This window comes from Pecten maximus, chromosome 6 (genome assembly GCF_902652985.1).
Source record: "Pecten maximus chromosome 6, xPecMax1.1, whole genome shotgun sequence".
NCBI classification, from domain to species: domain Eukaryota; kingdom Metazoa; phylum Mollusca; class Bivalvia; order Pectinida; family Pectinidae; genus Pecten; species Pecten maximus.
Window position 1 is genome coordinate 10244036 of NC_047020.1, and position 19700 is coordinate 10263735.

Consider the following 19700-nt stretch of genomic DNA (forward strand, 5'->3'; position numbering starts at 1 on the left):
CAATAGATGTGTTCCATTCTGATTGTTCTCACCGACATCACATCATCAATAGATGTGTTCCCTCCTGATTGTTCTCACCGACATCACAGCATCAATAGATGTGTTCCCTCCTGATTGTTCTCACCGACATCACAGCATCAATAGATGTGTTCCCTCCTGATTGTTCTCACCGACATCACAGCATCAATATATGTGTTCCATTCTGATTGTTCTCGCCGACATCACAGCATCAATAGATGTGTTCCCTCCTGATTGTTCTCGCCGATATCACAGCATCAATAGATGTGTTCCCTCCTGATTGTTCTCATCGACATCACATCATCAATAGATGTGTTCCCTCTTGATTGTTCTCACCGACATCACAGCATCAATAGATGTGTTCCATTCTGATTGTTCTCACCGACATCACAGCATCAATAGATGTGTTCCCTCCTGATTGTTCTCGCCGATATCACAGCATCAATAGATGTGTTCCCTCCTGATTGTTCTCACCGACATCACATCATCAATAGATGTGTTCCCTCCTGATTGTTCTCACCGATATCACATCATCAATAGATGTGTTCCCTCCTGATTGTTCTCACCGACATCACAGCATTAATAGATGTGTTCCATTCTGATTGTTCTCACCGACATCACATCATCAATAGATGTGTTCCCTCCTGATTGTTCTCACCGACATCACAGCATCAATAGATGTGTTCCCTCCTGATTGTTCTCGCCGACATCACAGCATCAATAGATGTGTTCCCTCCTGATTGTTCTCACCGACATCACAGCATCGATAGATGTGTTCCCTCCTGATTGTTCTCACCGACATCACATCATCAATAGATGTGTTCCCTCCTGATTGTTCTCACCGATATCACATCATCAATAGATGTGTTCCCTCCTGATTGTTCTCACCGACATCACAGCATCAATAGATGTGTTCCCTCCTGATTGTTCTCACCGACATCACAGCATCAATAGATGTGTTCCATTCTGATTGTTCTCACCGACATCACAGCATCAATAGATGTGTTCCCTCCTTATTGTTCTCACCGACATCACATCATCAATAGATGTGTTCCATTCCTGATTGTTCTCACCGACATCACATCATCAATAGATGTGTTCCATTCTGAATTTCGCTCACCGATTACTGTTCTCCTCACACACATGACATCATCAATAGATGTATTTCATCCCGATTTTAATGTGTAAGGTCACATCTCTTACTGTTCTCACCGACATCACAGCATTAATAGATGTTTTCCATCAAGAGTTTTTGTGTTAGGTCACGGCTTATTGGTCTGACCAAGTGACACGGCCTTATAAGTTCCGTAAGACTTTCCTATTTTCGTAACATGATGACAATTCACTCTTCCTTCACGTAAATGTGCCAAAATTGAAATAGTTTTGTAATGAAAACAACTTGTAAAATCACTTGCTATAATCATCAATTTTCAACAACAATCAAAGTTAAAGATTCAAATTTGTTTTCATGTATTTGTTCGTCTTTTTTAAAATGAATTGTTAAATTACTCAAATTAACTTGAATGAAAATGTGTATCGATATGACAAAAAAAGCATGCCTAATTTATGTATTTTTTTTTATTTTCCAAAGAAGTCAATTAACTGCGGGATGAAACTGACGACAATGCGAGCTGTTTCAATTATGTGCTTTGTTTTCCGAAAGCTTTCTCACAGTAAAGATGCGACAGGCAGTTAATTAGATATTTCGGCAACTAAAATATATTTCTCTGTATACATCTTGTTTGAATACATAGCAAACACAATATGTGTTGTAAGATTATAACACCATTAAATTACGTTACCGATATTTTGACGCCACCGTTCTCATAGCAACAGCACTGATTTCACTTCTCCAAGGACTCTACGAGAGCTGACAACAAAGCATAGATGCATTAGATTCTATTGTTTTATAAACATAACGGACGTATATCATCGACTGTATTATGCCGTATATAAACAGATTTTATATCGGCATGTCACATGCATGTACTTCTACATTTAATGTTTCAAATCAAACAACAATTCTCTTTCATATATTAGAAATAAAGCTTAGCAAGAGATTACATAATACTAATAGCACTATAATGCTACCAATATTAGTCCTGGCTATTCAGTACAAGTGCATCAAGGACGGGAATTTGTTGCTATTATATTGCCTATCGATCAGGATATGGGTAACGCTTGCCTATAGACAGTTTACCTTGATACGTTGAATGTCTTTGTTCATTGTCCTTAGTTCAGTAAATGGAATGTAAACAGGATTTATGTATCATTCATTTTTTGTTATTTCAAATAATCAGTAACTAAGCTGCGAAGTCGTGATTGACCGTCATGATAAAGCGATCAACGATGAGTGAGATGACTTCAGGGTTGTTTTAGCTAGCATTAGTATTGAATGTAAACGTCACGTTCAATGGGACTGTACTGTTATACATATGGTATTGGTCAATATTAGAACATCATAACCAAATCACAGAGGTATAAATTGTGAAGACAGAAAATGCTTGCACATGGTCAGCTCACTAATTAAGTTCAGTAAATAAATACTCTCTGCAGCAGCTGGACTTACAAGGCGGACCGTTAACATCTCTTTACAAGACCTTCCCTGAGCTATGTTTGCGAGGAGTCCCCAGAGTGTTAATAGACCTTTCTCGAGCAATGTTCAATGTTTTGGACGAGTCCTTCTGAGTTTTAATAGACATTCCTTGAGCTATGTTTTTGGACGATTTCCTTGAGTGTAAATATACCTCCTTGAGCTATATGTTCCTCCTTGAGCTATGTTTTTGGACGAATTCCTAAAGCATTAATTAATTAATTTATTTATTTATTTATTTCTCTTTCTTTCTTTCTTTTTTCTTTCTTTTCAAGAAAACTTCTTATCATATACTCCCAAACCAGTATCATCGTCATTGGATGCATTATTTTCTTTTTTATCTTTGCATCTTATTATGGTTGGGTTTTAGACTTTTATATGTGGGTATGGAGGATATTAATATTTTGTCCGAGTGATTACTAAATGTTTTTAATCCAGGGCCTGCTGAACGTTTTTCTCCCACATCTGACTTTCTATTGCATTCCCTCCATCCAAATGTCAGATATTCCCTTATGTTCAAAATTCCCTTTCCAAGAACACCGTGACAGGAAATAAATGTCCCCTTTACATTAGTTTTCATTACGTCTGGCCTCGTTCAGTATTAACCAGATCTGTATTGTATGTTCTTGTATGTTAGCTTAAGCATCCAAAACGCTTTCACCTGGATAGAAACGTCAAAATATTGATAAAGGCACTCGAACAAGGATTTCTTTAACCTTTTTAAAGAAAGTTATTTAGTTTTCCCTTTCATTTAAGAATATGAATTAACTGACAAATGACTTCCGGTAATGATTTGATCATACTAGTGATTAAGATATCGAAATAAATATAATTATGCCGTACTTGTGTTATCGTATCAAAGAACAATGTTTGTACAGACTGGATAGCAACAACTGACCTATGCTCGGCGGTAGGACAGTGAAAAGGGAATATTGACGCAAAGCACAGCGGGGAGGGCATTTGAAGAGGAGAGTGAGTGTGGATGATGGCTGTAGAGTAGAGCAAGGGGACTATTACAAGTAGAACACACTGAGCAGGATATTAGCAGTGGAGTGATACGGGGAGTGACACACGTCTTGGAGGATGTTGACAGTAGTGTATGGTGGGTAGAAAAAGAGATATCTGTCCGACTACATTGGAGCGTTAAAATTGACTGCGTTATCTAATGACACTATGGTTGTAAGGCACCAAACTGGCGACAGTTCTGCCTCTTTGAACAACTCCGAAGGTACAGACAGCAGGTATGATGACAATGGAAAAGAAGACGGGGGCAAATTTCTCGATATTTGGTACAACTACACCTCTTCGACAACACTTCACTGCCTCTCTAGAGCTACTAAGGTGGATTCCTCGCTGATTAGAAGGTATTTGTGTATTCTTTTATTGATTAGATAAAACAGATTTGAGATAATTTGAAACCCTTTTCTAATATTGACGATTGCATGTTACACTTACTTATTACTTCCGTATAGAGTCTGATGTATGTTAGCAAACAAATCTTATCATATTTGTATTATGTATCAAAATTCGGTCACAATAAGAAATTATATTTGTAAAGGATATCATTCTCAAAGTGTCTATTATGTAAAATAGTGCGTAGCTATACATTTTTACAGTAACAGGCGCGTAGCTGTACATTTTGACAGTTTAAGGCGCGAGACCGTTATGAAGCGCGAGACTATATTTTTCAGACAGTCTGAGGCTTGAGACTATATTGTTGGATATTTTGAAACGTCTTAATATGTATTTGGACAGTCTGAGGCCAGTAGCTATAAATTCGGACAGTTTGAAAGTATGAGGCCATATATGTAGCTATGTATTTGGAAAGTTGGACAATTTGAATAGCGTAGCTATGTATTTGGACAGAGTGAGTCGCGATTCTATGTTTTAGACATTTCGAGGCATGACACTATAATTTTGGACAGTCTGAAGCGCCTAGCTATCTATTTGGACTGTCTGAGGTCTGTAGCTAGACCAACATCCAGATAACTGGATATAACTTGATTGACATCCAAGTGGGATATAAAAGTTAAACGTTCTTATGGAAGGGTCAGTAGTGTTCATAGTTAAAAGAAACAAGCAGGCTGCATCTTACCAATAACGGCTGAAAATGCTTAAGTTTAATTCGCCCGTTAATCAAAATATCGACGTTTCCCAGACATTGAACATCTACGGAAGCGTATTAGGGCCACTATAGAAAAAAATTAAATCGTACGTACGATTTACTAATTCGTATGTACGAATTAGTCCGTGCGTACGAATTAGTAAATCGTACGTATGAATTAGTAAATCGTACGTACGAATTAGTAATCCGTACGTCCGAATTAGTAAATCGTACGTACGAATTAGTAATCTGTACGTCCGAATTAGTAAATCGTACGTACGAATTAGTAATCCGTACGTACGATTTAATATTTTTTTTATAGTGGCCCTAATACGCTGCCGTAGACATCAATTTACCAACTCATGAATACTACACTAAATATATCGATGAGGCAATAAATGTACTTACCCGTCGGCTTATTTTCGTTGTCTTTAATGGAGACCACACACTTTCATCCGGACTAAATTGTATGCAGTGGTTACGGCTGCTTTCTGTACTTATATTTCTATTTAAAATCTCTCCCATCGTTATTACAAAACTTGTACTGTTCATACTATAAGTGCATTTAATTCCTTAATTCATTATAAACACTATATCGCGGTACAATCAGTTGATCCTTAAGGCCCTTACTTTCTAGGCACTTTGATTTTTATTACATACTATGGTATACCATGAAGGGGCTCGGTGGCCGAGTGGTTACGTGTCCCGACACTTAATCACTAGCCCTCCACCTCTGGGTTGCGAGTTCAAAACCTACGTGGGGCAGTTGCCAGGTGCTGACCGTAGGCAGGTGGTTTTTCTCCGAGTACTCCGGCTTTGCTCCACCTCCAAAACCTGGCACGTCCTTAAATGACCCTGGCTATTAATAGGACGTTAAACAAAAAACAAACCAAACCAAACAAACCAAAGGTATACCATGAAAAGTCTTACAGATATACTTTTTAAATGAAACGATCGAGTATAATAGCTTCGATATGGTATATGCTCAAGTCCGCAATGTATTAAAATACAACAGTGGACATTACTCTGAGAAGAGAATTTGGCGAATTTAGTTATCGAAAAATATGTCTTTATAGGCTGTTGTGGTACATCTTCCTGGCCGCCATGCTGGGATTACTTGTCTGGCAGTCCTATACCCAAATATCCCGATATCTCAAGACGGAAACCTTACTCAATGAACACTCTGCAATTGATGAAGAAAAGAATTTTCCCTCTGTAACTATCTGTGATGTCAACCATGTCAAAACAAGCACTGTCAATGATCCCCGAATACGAGAACTACTCTCTAAAACCTACATGGCGAACAAAAAAGACTCGTCATACTTCAATGCACTTGATGTGAATTGGACAAAAAGCATTGATGTTGCTGATATATTTTATAAACGGTCTGTGTTTGATATGTTTTTACTGTGTTTATGGCAAAATAAGCCTGTGCGATGTGAGTCGATCTTCATCTCACGGATGACAAAGGCTGGAATCTGCGCTACGCTGAAGAACATTAAACTCTCGGAAAACGATGGCATTGGCAGCGGAATGGGGCTCACAGTTATTCTCCATTCTAACATCTCTGACTACCTTGTCACCTCAAGAGCTGGATCCGGTTTTAGGGTAACATCTTCTTCGTATTATATAATGTATCAAATGAAACGGTCGTTGCATATACACTCTCGTTGTGTTCGTGGTTTCTAGATGTTGTATGTTTTGTTGTTAAATTATTGATGCATTATTATTTAATCATTGTTGCATGTTTTATTGATATACTCACAAAACAATTTGAAAGCTTCAAACCACGACAAATAGTATAAAAAAAATATTTCATACTACATAATATATGAATTAGTTAAACTTTGTTAAGGTCAAAATAAAAATAAAGTTGGTTTGGCGTAACCCGCATGATCCAGACAAATGCACCGACCCAATAAAAATTATTGTGAAAAATAAAACATTGTTTTTTAACGATTTGACCTTTCCGGATATCTATGGCCGTAAGTTGCTAAGAGGGTTTGAAACTACGTCTCCAAAACCCAAATGAGGTTTGCATGTGTTTCTTTTGTTTAAGAACACAAAATTAATAATGATTTCCATATTTTGGTTTGTTTTCGTATCAAAGGTCGAAAATCTGTTGGCAGAACTGAATAAAAACATTACAGCCCTACCTACCTACCCATATGTAAGATATGTTTTAGGGTGGCCTAATAGTACCCATATGTAAGATATGTTTTAGGGTGGCCTAATAGTACCCATATGTAAGATATGTTTTAGGGTGGCCTAATAGTACCCATATGTAAGATATGTTTTAGGGTGGCCTAATAGTACCCATATGTAAGATAGGTTTTAGGGTGGCCTAATAGTACCCACTGCTCTTGATTATAGTGTCCTGTAGACATCATCGAATCCAAACAGTACTTATTATAATCAATTCCATTGGCACCAAGGTTTGTTAGTAGAGACACCCACCTCGTCTGGTCTTGTCACTATAGGAACATCATTGAGACAAGGACTTGTTAGTAAATCTTTAAAAGATTGTTACGTTTAAATTGTAAATTTTTCTAATTACGTCATTTTCATGAATTCAACAAACATGCATACACTTATTCCTTTTTTGCTTTGAACAAAATAATTACGGTAATTAATTGAAATATCTTATTTTAAATAAATCCTATCTAGGTGCTGCTTCATACCAAAAATGAAGAACCAGACGTCGATGAACATGGTCTAGCGCTCTCTCTCGGTACAGCAAGCATCATTTCAGCGACAAAATATCAGGTATATATTATCAGGTAAAGCAAACATCATAGCTGCGAAAAAAATTTCAAGTATCTGTTATCAAGTAAAGCAAGCATAATTTCAGCGACAAAATATCAGGTATCCTTTATCAAAATGCCGCTAATTAATATGCAAAAGTAAGATTTCGGAAAAGTATGGAAATTACAAATCATAATAAGAAATAAGAAAGTTTCTTCTTTTAAACAATAAATTGATAGAAATCTATGAACAGTTTTGAAAATATAACAAAACTACTGCGAACTACGTTTTGTGCGTTCACATTTCCAAGTCCTCGTGAAAAGGCCTTCAAGTGTTGGCTAATCTAAACGTATTGAACTTAGTGGTCAAAAATAACCCCGGTCAAATGTCACCGGTTCAGCCAATCAAAACGCATTAAGAGTTTATTCCCTGTGTGTATAAACTGAATGTTATTCAACAGTTGTAATGCTTTAGTAGTCATTTCATGCCTTGGGAGTTGAATAACACTCACCTCTTGTGTTCTAAATCAGGTTAAACCAGTTGGCCATTACACTTCGCAAACATAGAAACATTTAGAGCTAAGCTACCTTTTTACTGATATTAATCTCTATCTTGTTGTTGCATGTAGCGATGACAGGTACGCCCTGAGTACTCACAGTATCGCACCTAAACATCATCTTGTGTGAGAGGTGTAACTAATTGTAATATTCTAAAAGGTATGATGCATCCGTAGGCATGTGTTCAAAATCAAAACTATTCGCGTTGCCGTTCATGCATTTTACTTACATTTTCCATTTTAAAGCACTTTTAATGATAAATGGACGTCGATAAAACAATTACAAACGTTTTAGCTGTGTTCAGAAAATGCTCTGGAGGAGGTGGGGAGGGGGTGCGATGGCCGAGTGGTGAAGGTGTTCCGACACTTCATCACCAGCCTTCCACCTCTTGGTCGCGAGTTCGAGACCTAACCGGGGAAGTTGCCTGACCGTAGGCCTGTGGTTTTTCTCCAGGTGTCCGGGTGATCGGGTGTCCGTGGGCTCCGATTCCGACTCCGACTGTGTTTGTTGATAGGACGTTTAACAAAATAAACCAAGCCAATCAGAAAATTTCCGTATACGCTTTAAATAGAAAAAAAAATAATGATAAATCGATTCAAACAATTCCTAATACAGTCGGGAATTCTTGTTTACAAGAAAGCTAGCATGTGATCATTGTCTTGTTGCAGACATCCTTCCTTAGACATCCAATACCTGCGTTTGGGGATGACTTTTGTATCGACACCACAGCAAGTGACTATGTCCATCAGCTCAAGTACATTACCCACTACAGTTATGGGGCGTGTCGGCTGGACTGTTTCACCGAGTACGTCGTGGACATGTGTGGATGTAAGGATGTATTTCTTCCAGGTATGGAGCCCATCGTAGATAAGTGCATTACAAGTTAACACGATTAGTTAGGATGCTATCATTAGAATCCTATTATAAAAAATTTAATACAAATATTTCGATGAATGTTTACGTTGGGGTGACTGCATTTTGTCAAATTCATAAGACATTTTACCAGATGATGGTACGTACACTAAAGTTACGAATGGTAATAAACGAAAGGGTAAGTAGTAATTAACAAACGGGATTATCCCTAACATTCCATAAAACTCTCAGAAGCATCCTATAATGGAGAAGCTGAGAGAAATGTGCAGGCCTTCTACCTGACACACGAAGAAGACGCGGATGCCCATAACGACAGGAAATTTAATAGAAAGGAACACGAATATCCAGTCCAAGGCTGATAAATCATATAACCATGGCACATTCCACAATTAGAAATACAAAACTTGATATTATATACGACAATCTATTAACATTAGTACTTACCAACCCGAGGAAAAATGTTTAAGATTATCTATAATGATTTATTCTCATGTTGGTGCTCTGAATTATGTTTAATGTTCCATAAAACCATCCAGTCATGTCGCCTGTGGTATAGTTTAGAATCTACGTATTTATTCACATAATGAGGTGTTTTCTCCTCCAGCAGTTAACTCAAATAATAAAAAAAACATCTTGGAACGCATCAACTTTTAGTTTTTTCTCGATCCCCGTTTATAACTGCCCCTTCTCCCTTCTATATTTTGTATAGTAAGGGTTAAGTGTACGCACTATTGTCGTATAGCATTTAATGTCTAGAATCTGTACGCAGATACGAATAGCATTTTAAATAAAAGTATATATAGTATATATACTGACTGTAATACTTGTTGATACAGCTGTTTGGTCCTCGTCAGTAATGCTCGGAACAAAGATATCCAGAAATGAGGTTAGAAAAATAAAATCAACAAATGTCTAAATGAAAAGAAAGCATGTGATTATTTTTTTGTATAATTATTTTCCAATTTTGGATGTCAGATTATTTTAAAGAATATGATATACATGTTTGTATATTGAGCTGGTGTCACCATCCATAAGTATTCTAACGCGTCATGTAGGGTCATGATACCGGGGTCTTAAAGTCCACACAGTGTGTACGGAATACCAACAAGCCAAACATCTAAGTAAAAATTTAATCTGGAAATGTAATGTAATGAATGATATATTCGATACAGATATTTCCTTCTCTGGTACATAATGGTGACTAGTTTGATCAAAGTCTGCCAATATCTGCGTAGCATGGTAGTTACTATTGTTATGAATATGATGTATATATTAATGAATTACCCCCCTTTAAGTGTTGTATTTGCAATTTTCATTTCATAGCTGATTTATCAATCAGATATCTGTACCACATTATAATTATGTTATTAAAGTAACCGCCCGAGAGAGTTCGTATATACATTGCCTGAGATCCCTATGTTATGTACAAATGTACAAATAATGGTCTTAGTCTGTTGTTGGTGTTTAATGAAAGTATGTATCGAATGAAATTGAATCTGAATATCTATCCCAGTGATATTTTCGCAAGCTTATAAATAACTTGTCTGGTGTAATTGAACAGAAGTAACTTGATCAAATAAGTATGTAGCGAAGGCCTACCATGAATACTTGCTTTTGACATGTAATGTGTTAAGCGATGTAATTTTCGGCAAAATATGCGGGAAGATGCATAATTCGAGAGAGCATAATTATCTGATGTAGATCACATATATTTCTTAAGTGACATTTGATCGAATTTGACTCAATTTATAGCATATATAATCATTGATTGAATGACCCTTAAATGGTAAACATACGACATTATAGATAGGAAAATTTTCGATTTGGAAGATAGCTTATGTTTATGTATTTGGCAGTAATTGTGAATAATATTCTTACGTGATTTCCATCAGATGTCTGAAATCATAGAGCACTCACCTGCAACCATGGAAGTGTAACTTCGGTGTTCACATAATTACATGGAATACTAACTACAGTGGCGTTCTAACGAGTATGGGGTGGTATAGTGATAATGTCAAGTAATATCACATATTGGTAACGAGCTAATGACAGTCACAACTTCAAACAAAATTAAGTTTGATCGTGCATTAGAATTTGTAACAATGTCCAACATTCTAAATGTTTCTTTCTACCTATTGTCTCTCCTCCCTTTAACCTGTGAATGTTTGCGTCCGAGTAAACAGTATATGAATGGATGTTATACACGTGTCATATTTGTTATTTGCATTACATATATGTTGTGGAAAGCATTTAGTAGACCCTAAGCAATCCTCGTGGAAAACAAACAATTAATGGAATTATCTGCATGTGTTTTAGGTGACGGTCCAATCTGTGATATTTTCCAAAAGGTGAATTGCCACGACAAAGCGGCAGGTAAGATCAGTTTTCATGTTGATGTTTGTTACAAAATACTTTTACTACCGAGCTTGCAAAATTATTGAATTAGAAAAAAGAAAAAGAAAAGCTAGAACACCAGTTGTAAAGAAGACCACTTTTATTTTGCTGTGTCAATCACATATGTCTATTAGTTTACAAATGCATCATTAATTCAATTGAAATATAGGTCGTTAATCAGCAGAGATTGACAAATATCCAATCAACTACAACTTATTTCTTTGAAGTCTTACCTAAATCATTTAAAATATTACCGATTTTTTTCAGCATTATGATTTGATATACAACGAGACCGAGAACATCTTGGAAAATGACAATGTCGCTTCTGTAAAAAAAAAATGGTTGTATAAAAGCGATGAAATCACATTCCTTTTTCTACCCGAATCCAACATTGTGTCATATGATAGGATTACCTTAGTTTTTCACTTTTGACATTTTCATTAACAGGGTACATTTAAGCACTTCTGAAAGGTGTAGTCATTTTTCCTTTTATGTGAAATAAATACTCTAAGCATGATGAATAACCTGAGATGTATTATAAATACCCTAATATGTGGAATAAATACCCTAATATGTGAAATAAATACCCAACAATGTATTATAAAAACCCTAAGATATAAAATGAATACCCTGAGATGCATGTATGCATATCAATTCATGTATATTGTTTTAGCATAATAATGCATTATTATTAGTCAATCGAAATCAGAGTTATGGTTTTAAGAGAGGATAAATGATTAAATTCATTGCATTTGCACAGTTGTAGTTTTATAATCACTTTCATTTTCATGTACAATTGACATTATCTCCATTATTTTCAGATTCGTTTCCGAATAACAGTTCATGTGAATGCAGTTATCCTTGTGAAACCGTATCATATTCCACAGAATTATCTCAGGGTTCCTTCCCGTCTCCCGGATACTTGGAAGATACGTTTCCTGATCTCAATGTGTCTGCGGAATATATGAAGTAAAGTATTAGAGTGACAGTTTCCTCAGGCTAAGTCTGCATCATATCATCCTTACCATTCTGTTAGTTAACAAAACATGAATGGGAGTAAAGTAAAAGGATCAGCGATGTGGACACAATATTCATTTTATGAAATATTAATGTCATTTTATGTAAGGGATTTATATCGTTGAACATTCAATTTACTAACGGCGGTATATTTTATAACAAGTATATTTGTTTGTAGAGAAAATGGACTGATGTTGGAGGTTTTCTTGGATAGCAAAATGTATTTCAGGAGAGAACAGATATTACAGTTTACAAACTCGGATCTCGTTGGTAAGTTCTTTTTCGGAGTTGTAGGTTTTATTCTATATGAGTTAACAATAACCATGTGTCTCTCGTAGATCTTTTTCTTCTGCAACTTTTAAAAAGTATATAACGAGAGTAAAATACATACCATATCCAGTTTGGGTCAGAGTTCAAATTCTCAAGCAATCAAAAGACCCAAAAGACCGGAATTTACACCAATGATCAGCACGTTCACACATTTTTCCGAGAATGGAATACTATTCGGCTTATCGTGGTTCAAGAAAGAGTGTAATATGTAATTCTTTGAGTCACACGTGGTTTATATTTATCAATCTCGGAAACTGAAACGCTTGAAACATCTTTATTAGTATGTCTCTAATGGATCAGACCTAGATCTGTATGTTTTATTTGTTTCTGGATGTTTCGGTTTCTAACTTCGAATACATCAAATCGGATGACTGTTGGATTTACAATGTGTCTACATTATGTGTTTCAGCTTCAATCGGAGGGTACATGGGACTATTTATTGGAGCGAGTTTTGGAACTTTAATGGAACTGGTAGAATTTTTCTTTGATATGATTTTGAAATTTTTTAAGATGTTAACCACAAGAAGTCAAAGTAGCATGTGATTATGTCGATTTCAACAATCAACGACTCAGAGATTAGCGGAGAAGAATATAAATTCCTCGGAAAGAAACATAACGAAAACAGAAGACACGTGTATTTATAACAATAAGTCACGAAAAGTAACGAAGAGTGATACATTGTAATCACAATATCAATCTCATTCTGATATATGTGATACATTACATATTAACTGCATAAACTTTTGTTCAAATTAGCTATTTTTCATCACTTTCCTTCGAGAACTCTTTGGAATATTAAATAGCTGATGTTGCTGTTTCGCTCGTGATGAAAACATCCTTTAACATAAGAATAGTGTCTATATTCCTTCCGCGTTTCGAATGTGAAATATGCATGCCACCTTTTGCTTGTTGCTGTTACACTCGCAACTCGTGGGAAACGACTAATTAGAATAAGATAAACACGTAAGAGAGGCACCAAATAAGGGCAACACGACGAGAACGACTCGATAGCGAGCGATACGTGTTTGGCCCTAAAAAACCATGGTTGTCGATGGGCCGTCAAACCTAAACAAACAAACAAACGTGTGATCATTGGGATTCAGTCAAATACGATGTTATATTTTTTTCTATGTGACATCAGGCACCTAGAATATTATTTCACTTAGGCGGCCGGAGTTCGATTCCACGATCGAAAAGAATAGAGGTAAATGGTAAATGTACATGTAGCTCTGCATTCCCTCCACGATTCCCTTCGTTGACGATAGATTTGAAAAATTATGGACATGACAAATGGTTGTAATTTAATTTTAAAATCATCTTTGGTATAATTAAATATTTCTAATATCCAAAATTATTAGACTACCGTCATGCCAGAAAGCTACTAATGCGCACATTATAATCATCGGAGATGGCTATTATGTCTACCGTCTTGACCTTTCTAGGAGAACTCTGGCGAGGATGCTTTTCCAAATATGATATTCTTGGCCATAGCTGGATGAAGCTACTGAGAAAAAATATATATATACATGATCAGATATATATTTTTGTAAGTCTGGTGAAAATATTGTATCTGATTCCGTGTTATAGTTCAGTTTAAGAATGTTTGACCTTGCATATCTATTGAAATCTCGCGGGAGATATCATCTGCATCAATTTATTCCGATTTCTTTATCAGGAAATGGACCCTAACATTTTTTCCCCAACGATAGCTGTACATTTCAATAGATAGCGCTCTGTGTGTTTTTTTTATTTACCACGTATAGAAATGACGTAATGTACATGTTTGTAAATAAAATCGTATTGTATGTACCAGAATCATTAATTTACTTGCTTTTGTTTTTATCCTGGAAAAACTATATTTATTGACATAATTGTAAATAATACTGAATATTTATATAGATATATATGAATAATCGATATATCCATAACCAGGAGTTGTATCATAATTATTACGAAACCATTATTGGAAAAACAAAATAGTCAATGCGCAACCGGTATTACTCCTTAAAGAAACAGCGAAACAGTTTTTCAACATTAAGCTAAACCAAGCCTTCAGCGACACCAAGCCTGTGATTCTGTGATTCTGCAATAACAATGTTAATCATATTGAGCTTGCTACACTATCGATAATGGGACAATTTCATACTCCGCGGACAGTTGTGTAGACAGTGTATGAATATTCTTTCAAAGGTGTCTGTTGCCCGATCACGTCTTTTTCTCCAAGTATTCCGGTTTCCACTCACAGCAAGATTCCTTCCACGCTCCTATCCGTTACCTTTAACATGCTATTTTGATGTGCTGTTCCTGGGCAGTCACGTGTTGTCATGTTTTGTATTCATTTCTCTTATTTTAGTACCTTCCCTTATTCAATTATGCTACTGATCTCTAATGTCTAATTTAATTAGGTTTGATTACGTTTAAACATATTGTTATTTTCCAATAATAAACAAGAGGATTGGGTACGTTTGGTGACAACCTTATCAATGTCCTTTTCACCAATGTATCCATCAAATATTTAAAGTAATTGGCATGGATGGGTTCACTGAAACAACATTGTAACATTTCATCAACAGATCAATGAAAAGAAAGAACGACCATTGACCAGGTTATCGATATTTAGGTATAATAATACATTAAAACATGACTAAATCGACCCCTGACGATATTCTGAAACAACCAGAACAGTGACATATTCCTCTGTCATTGACAACAATGACTTAACTGATCAATAACGACATTCTGTATCAACCAGAACAGTGACATATTTCTCGGTCATTACTGACTTTGACTTAACCGACCACTGACGACATTCTGTATCAACAAGAACACAGACATGTTCCTCTGTCATTGCCAACAATGACTTAACCAACACACTATCACATCTGACACATTTTACTGTATGTAAACCGATTCTTGTAATATATATTTCCAGTAACATATAGCATCCTTGATCAACATTACAGAAACTATTCATTACAAGATTTTCTATGTTACTTTGTTATAATGATGTAATGCAGTACGTGTCAAATAAATAAATGTAAAATCACACTGACACGATTGATTAGTAATACTGCTGCCTGGTCAATCATCAATTTTGATTGGTTACCCCATCGTAGCCGGAAGAGAAGTTTCAAGGATATATCCGGATAAACTATTCTGTTTAAACATCTTCATGCATATTCCTAGTTACATAGACAAAAGAAGTGAAAACTTATATGAGGGTGAACTTTGATTATTGTTAAAAGCGATCAAACGGAAGTGATATACAAAACAAAAAACAAACAAAAACAAAAATTTACTCGAGAATGTTGAAAAAGTACAAGGACACATAATGGTGACGTCAGTCTTGTGCAAACTCATGTTAAAATCGAAGGTCTATGATTACATCCACAACAGAAACAGTGTTCTTCCGGAAGCCGAGATCCTTGGTCGTCCTTTGCTGTTGTGATTCTGGCCTTGCATCAATGCGCTAGATAGCGTCAAAAGACCTCCTCTGTATTGTTTACTTACATAGCCATCAACTAATGCAAGGTTGACCGGTTTTAAGAAAAGCTATGATGAATTGAAAAACTGAAAAAAAACAAAAACAAACAAACGAACAAGAACAAGCAAACGGGGTCACTATAAGAAGTAATGGTCTTCCGGGAAATGAATAACTCATCAGCAAAAACATTTGCTAATATTGATATCCGTAGTCAACAAAAATAGTTTCAGTATACATTGTCACCAAACTAAGATCGATATACTATTAATCTGAATCAGTAAACACAATAACAAAGTAGATGGGTGGTAGCTTAATCAACAAAGAAAAACACCAATCAATTCCAGTGGCCCTATTCATTGAGTATCAATAATAGAACCACACATTAAGGCAAAGTACATGTATAAAGACGATGTATATAGTAATGTATCTATCCTTGCCATTTGCCCTAAAATCGACATGATATTAACTATTTATTCTATAGAATATGAGATATAAAATGGGATGGCAGCATTAAGTGTTCTATACATGCATATTCCTAGTTACATAGACAAAAGAAGTGAAAACTTATATGAGGGTGAACTTTGATTATTGTTAAAAGCGATCAAACTGAGGTGATATACAAAACAAAAAACAAACAAAAAACAAAAATTTACTCGGGAGATGTTGAAAAAGTACAAGGACACATAATGGTGACGTCAGTCTTGTGCAAACTCATGTTAAAATCGAAGGTCTATGATTACATCCACAACAGAAACAGTGTTCTTCCGGAAGCCGAGATCCTTGGTCGTCCTTTGCTGTTGTGATTCTGGCCTTGCATCAATGCGCTAGATAGCGTCAAAAGACCTCCTCTGTATTGTTTACTTACATAGCCATCAACTAATGCAAGGTTGACCGGTTTTAAGAAAAGCTATGATGAATTGAAAAACTGAAAAAAAACAAAAACAAACAAACGAACAAGAACAAGCAAACGGAGTCACTATAAGAAGTAATGGTCTTCCGGGAAATGAATAACTCATCAGCAAAAACATTTGCTAATATTGATATCCGTAGTCAACAAAAATAGTTTCAGTATACATTGTCACCAAACTAAGATCGATATACTATTAATCTGAATCAGTAAACACAATAACAAAGTAGATGGGTGGTAGCTTAATCAACAAAGAAAAACACCCATCAATTCCAGTCGTCCTATTCATTGAGTATCAATAATAGAACCACACATTAAGGCAAAGTACATGTATAAAGACGATGTATATGGTAATGTATCTATCCTTGCCATTTGCCCTAAAATCGACATGATATTAACTATTTATTCTATAGAATATGAGATATAAAATGGGATGGCAGCATTAAGTGTTCTATACATGCATTATATTACTCTATTCAGGTGGGGAATAAGGGTATTCTACGCATCGCAGTATCCATGGACACCAATGAAAAAGATCTGAACAGAAGCAGCTGAGTACTTTTAACACCGTTAATACTATAGTAAATTAAATTGGCCTATTTTGCAGCTCATTTTCTATGTAGGGGATATGTCGCGGCCAGGAAAAAATGTGCCGATTGTCATTAGTGATCTTTGCGTCGTTCTTTTCGTTGTTTAGCAAACAGTGATCTTTCCATGGTAATATGCTCAAAACACCGGATATTTTAGGAAAATATGCAATGTGTCAGAAAAGCGATAAGGATAACAATATAGTGCAAATCTCTGTAGATGTTTAGTGGTTACTGGGATAATTATAGTTTGGTTAGGAATTTATTTGCAAAAAAGAATATCATTGCTGGGGGCATTCTTGTTTTGCCAAAATATGTTAATTTAAACATTTTTCCTTTTTTTTTTCTTTTCTTTTTCTTTCTTTTTTTTCCTTCCTTTTTCTTTCTTTCTTTTCTTTTCTTTTTCTTTTCGCAAACATGAATAATTGTAATGAAGAAAATAGTATCACCATTATTGCATTATGGAAAAGTAAAAACATGACTTCACCATGAAAACAATATATATTTCATCATTTACATTCTGAGATTTAAAGCAATTTGCGGTATCATCACACCACGAACAAAATAAACATTTATACCAAATAGGAACGATACATGGTGTACATTAATGTACTTAAAAGATTCCGAAAAAAAAAAAAAAAAAATTTAACTTCAACAAATTTCTGACAAAATCTGGAAGATGAAATGGCATCAGACACAGACTATATCAACCTCTTGATAACTTCGGAATGATACAGATACTGCAATTATCAAACACGTATTAACAATACATTCAATTTGTCTCCATGTCCCCACCAGACCACATATATAAACAATACATTTAGTGTTTCTCATTGTCCCCACCGAACCACACATATAAACAATATATTAAGTGTTTCTCCATGTCCCCACCAGACAACACATATCAACAATACATTTAGTCGTTCTCTATGTCCCCACCAGACAACACATATCAACAATACATTAAGTGTTTGTCCGTGTCCCAACCAGACCACACATATCAACAATACATTTAGTGTTTTTCCGTGTCCCCACCAGACAACACATATCAACAATACATTAAGTGTTTCTCCGTGTCCCCACCAGACCACATATATAAACAATATATTTAGTGTTTCTCCGTGTCCCCAACATACCACACATATAAACAATACATTTAGTGTTTGTCCGTATCCCCCAGACCACACATATTAACAATATATTAAGTGTTTCTCCATGTACCCACCACACCACACATACATGTATAAACAATACATATGTTGTTTCTCCTTGTCCCCACATTACTAAATGAGATTTATTGATTGATTCTCTCGTTTATATATTGAACATGTAAATTATGAAAAAGAGGGATTTGTATCGTCAGGTCATTAATATAGCTAAAGTGCGTCCTGTATTGATCACATATTGTTTGGACATCTCTTTTTAATTGCCCAGTGCAATACAACAGTCCTGTATCTGGAGTGGACTTTGAATTAATTTGTTTGACGAGTAATGTCAAAGTTAGAGAAAGCTCACACAGTTTACAAATTGCCTAAGTACGTGTGTAAGAACTTCCATATACATCGGTTTTTGTGTTTGTTTTTTCGTTTGTTTGTTTTGTTTTTTGTTGTTGTGTTTTGGTTGTTTCATTACTCTTTCTGTGCCATTTGGGTGACGTTATAGTCACCATCATACACACAAGTTCGTAACACACCAATCTAATAACATAAAACAGTGGTACGTAATGTCATTTAGAATTACATGAAGAATCATTCCAGCAGCCATTAGGAGATTAAAGATGAAGAGATGAAACACAATGCTTCATCTTTCAATTTGATATTAAATGATAGCTTAACATGTGTTCATTATCCAATAGCAGCATGTAGGTGGAGCCTAAAGTCCGGTAGCCATGAATTATTTAAACACTCATCAGTTGGTCACCAGGCATATACGTGGGATTGTCTCTCAACACCAGGCGTTTCAACTAGCATTGCATTGGAAGTAATATAGCAAACAAATGGAATTCTTGTGTATTCTGTACGTTATTTTTCAATGTTTGCATTATGCTTGGGCATATTCCATGAAAAACTTTAGTTTTGAGAGTGTATGTGG

At 35.6% G+C, this 19700-nt stretch overlaps 1 protein-coding gene across 1 annotated transcript; it reads left to right on the forward strand.

The window, feature by feature from the left end:
• Positions 1 to 3784: 3784 nt before the first annotated feature.
• On the forward strand, positions 3785 to 13411 carry LOC117330029 (acid-sensing ion channel 4-B-like). The gene is made up of 8 exons (XM_033888248.1): positions 3785 to 3975; positions 5792 to 6323; positions 7383 to 7481; positions 8686 to 8866; positions 11207 to 11263; positions 12106 to 12253; positions 12480 to 12571; positions 13041 to 13411. The coding sequence occupies exons 1-8, from the start codon at positions 3785 to 3787 to the stop codon at positions 13172 to 13174; spliced, it is 1434 nt and encodes a 477-aa protein (XP_033744139.1). The 3' UTR covers positions 13175 to 13411.
• The last annotated feature ends 6289 nt before the right edge of the window (positions 13412 to 19700 follow it).

Coding starts and splice junctions, on each gene's coding strand:
- LOC117330029 (XM_033888248.1), top strand. CDS start 3,785: ATGGTTGTAAGGCACCAAACTGGCGACAGTTCTGCCTCTTTGAACAAC. Junction 3,976..5,791: donor GATTCCTCGCTGATTAGAAG/GTATTTGTGTAT, acceptor ATGTCTTTATAG/GCTGTTGTGGTACATCTTCC. Junction 7,482..8,685: donor TTTCAGCGACAAAATATCAG/GTATATATTATC, acceptor GTCTTGTTGCAG/ACATCCTTCCTTAGACATCC.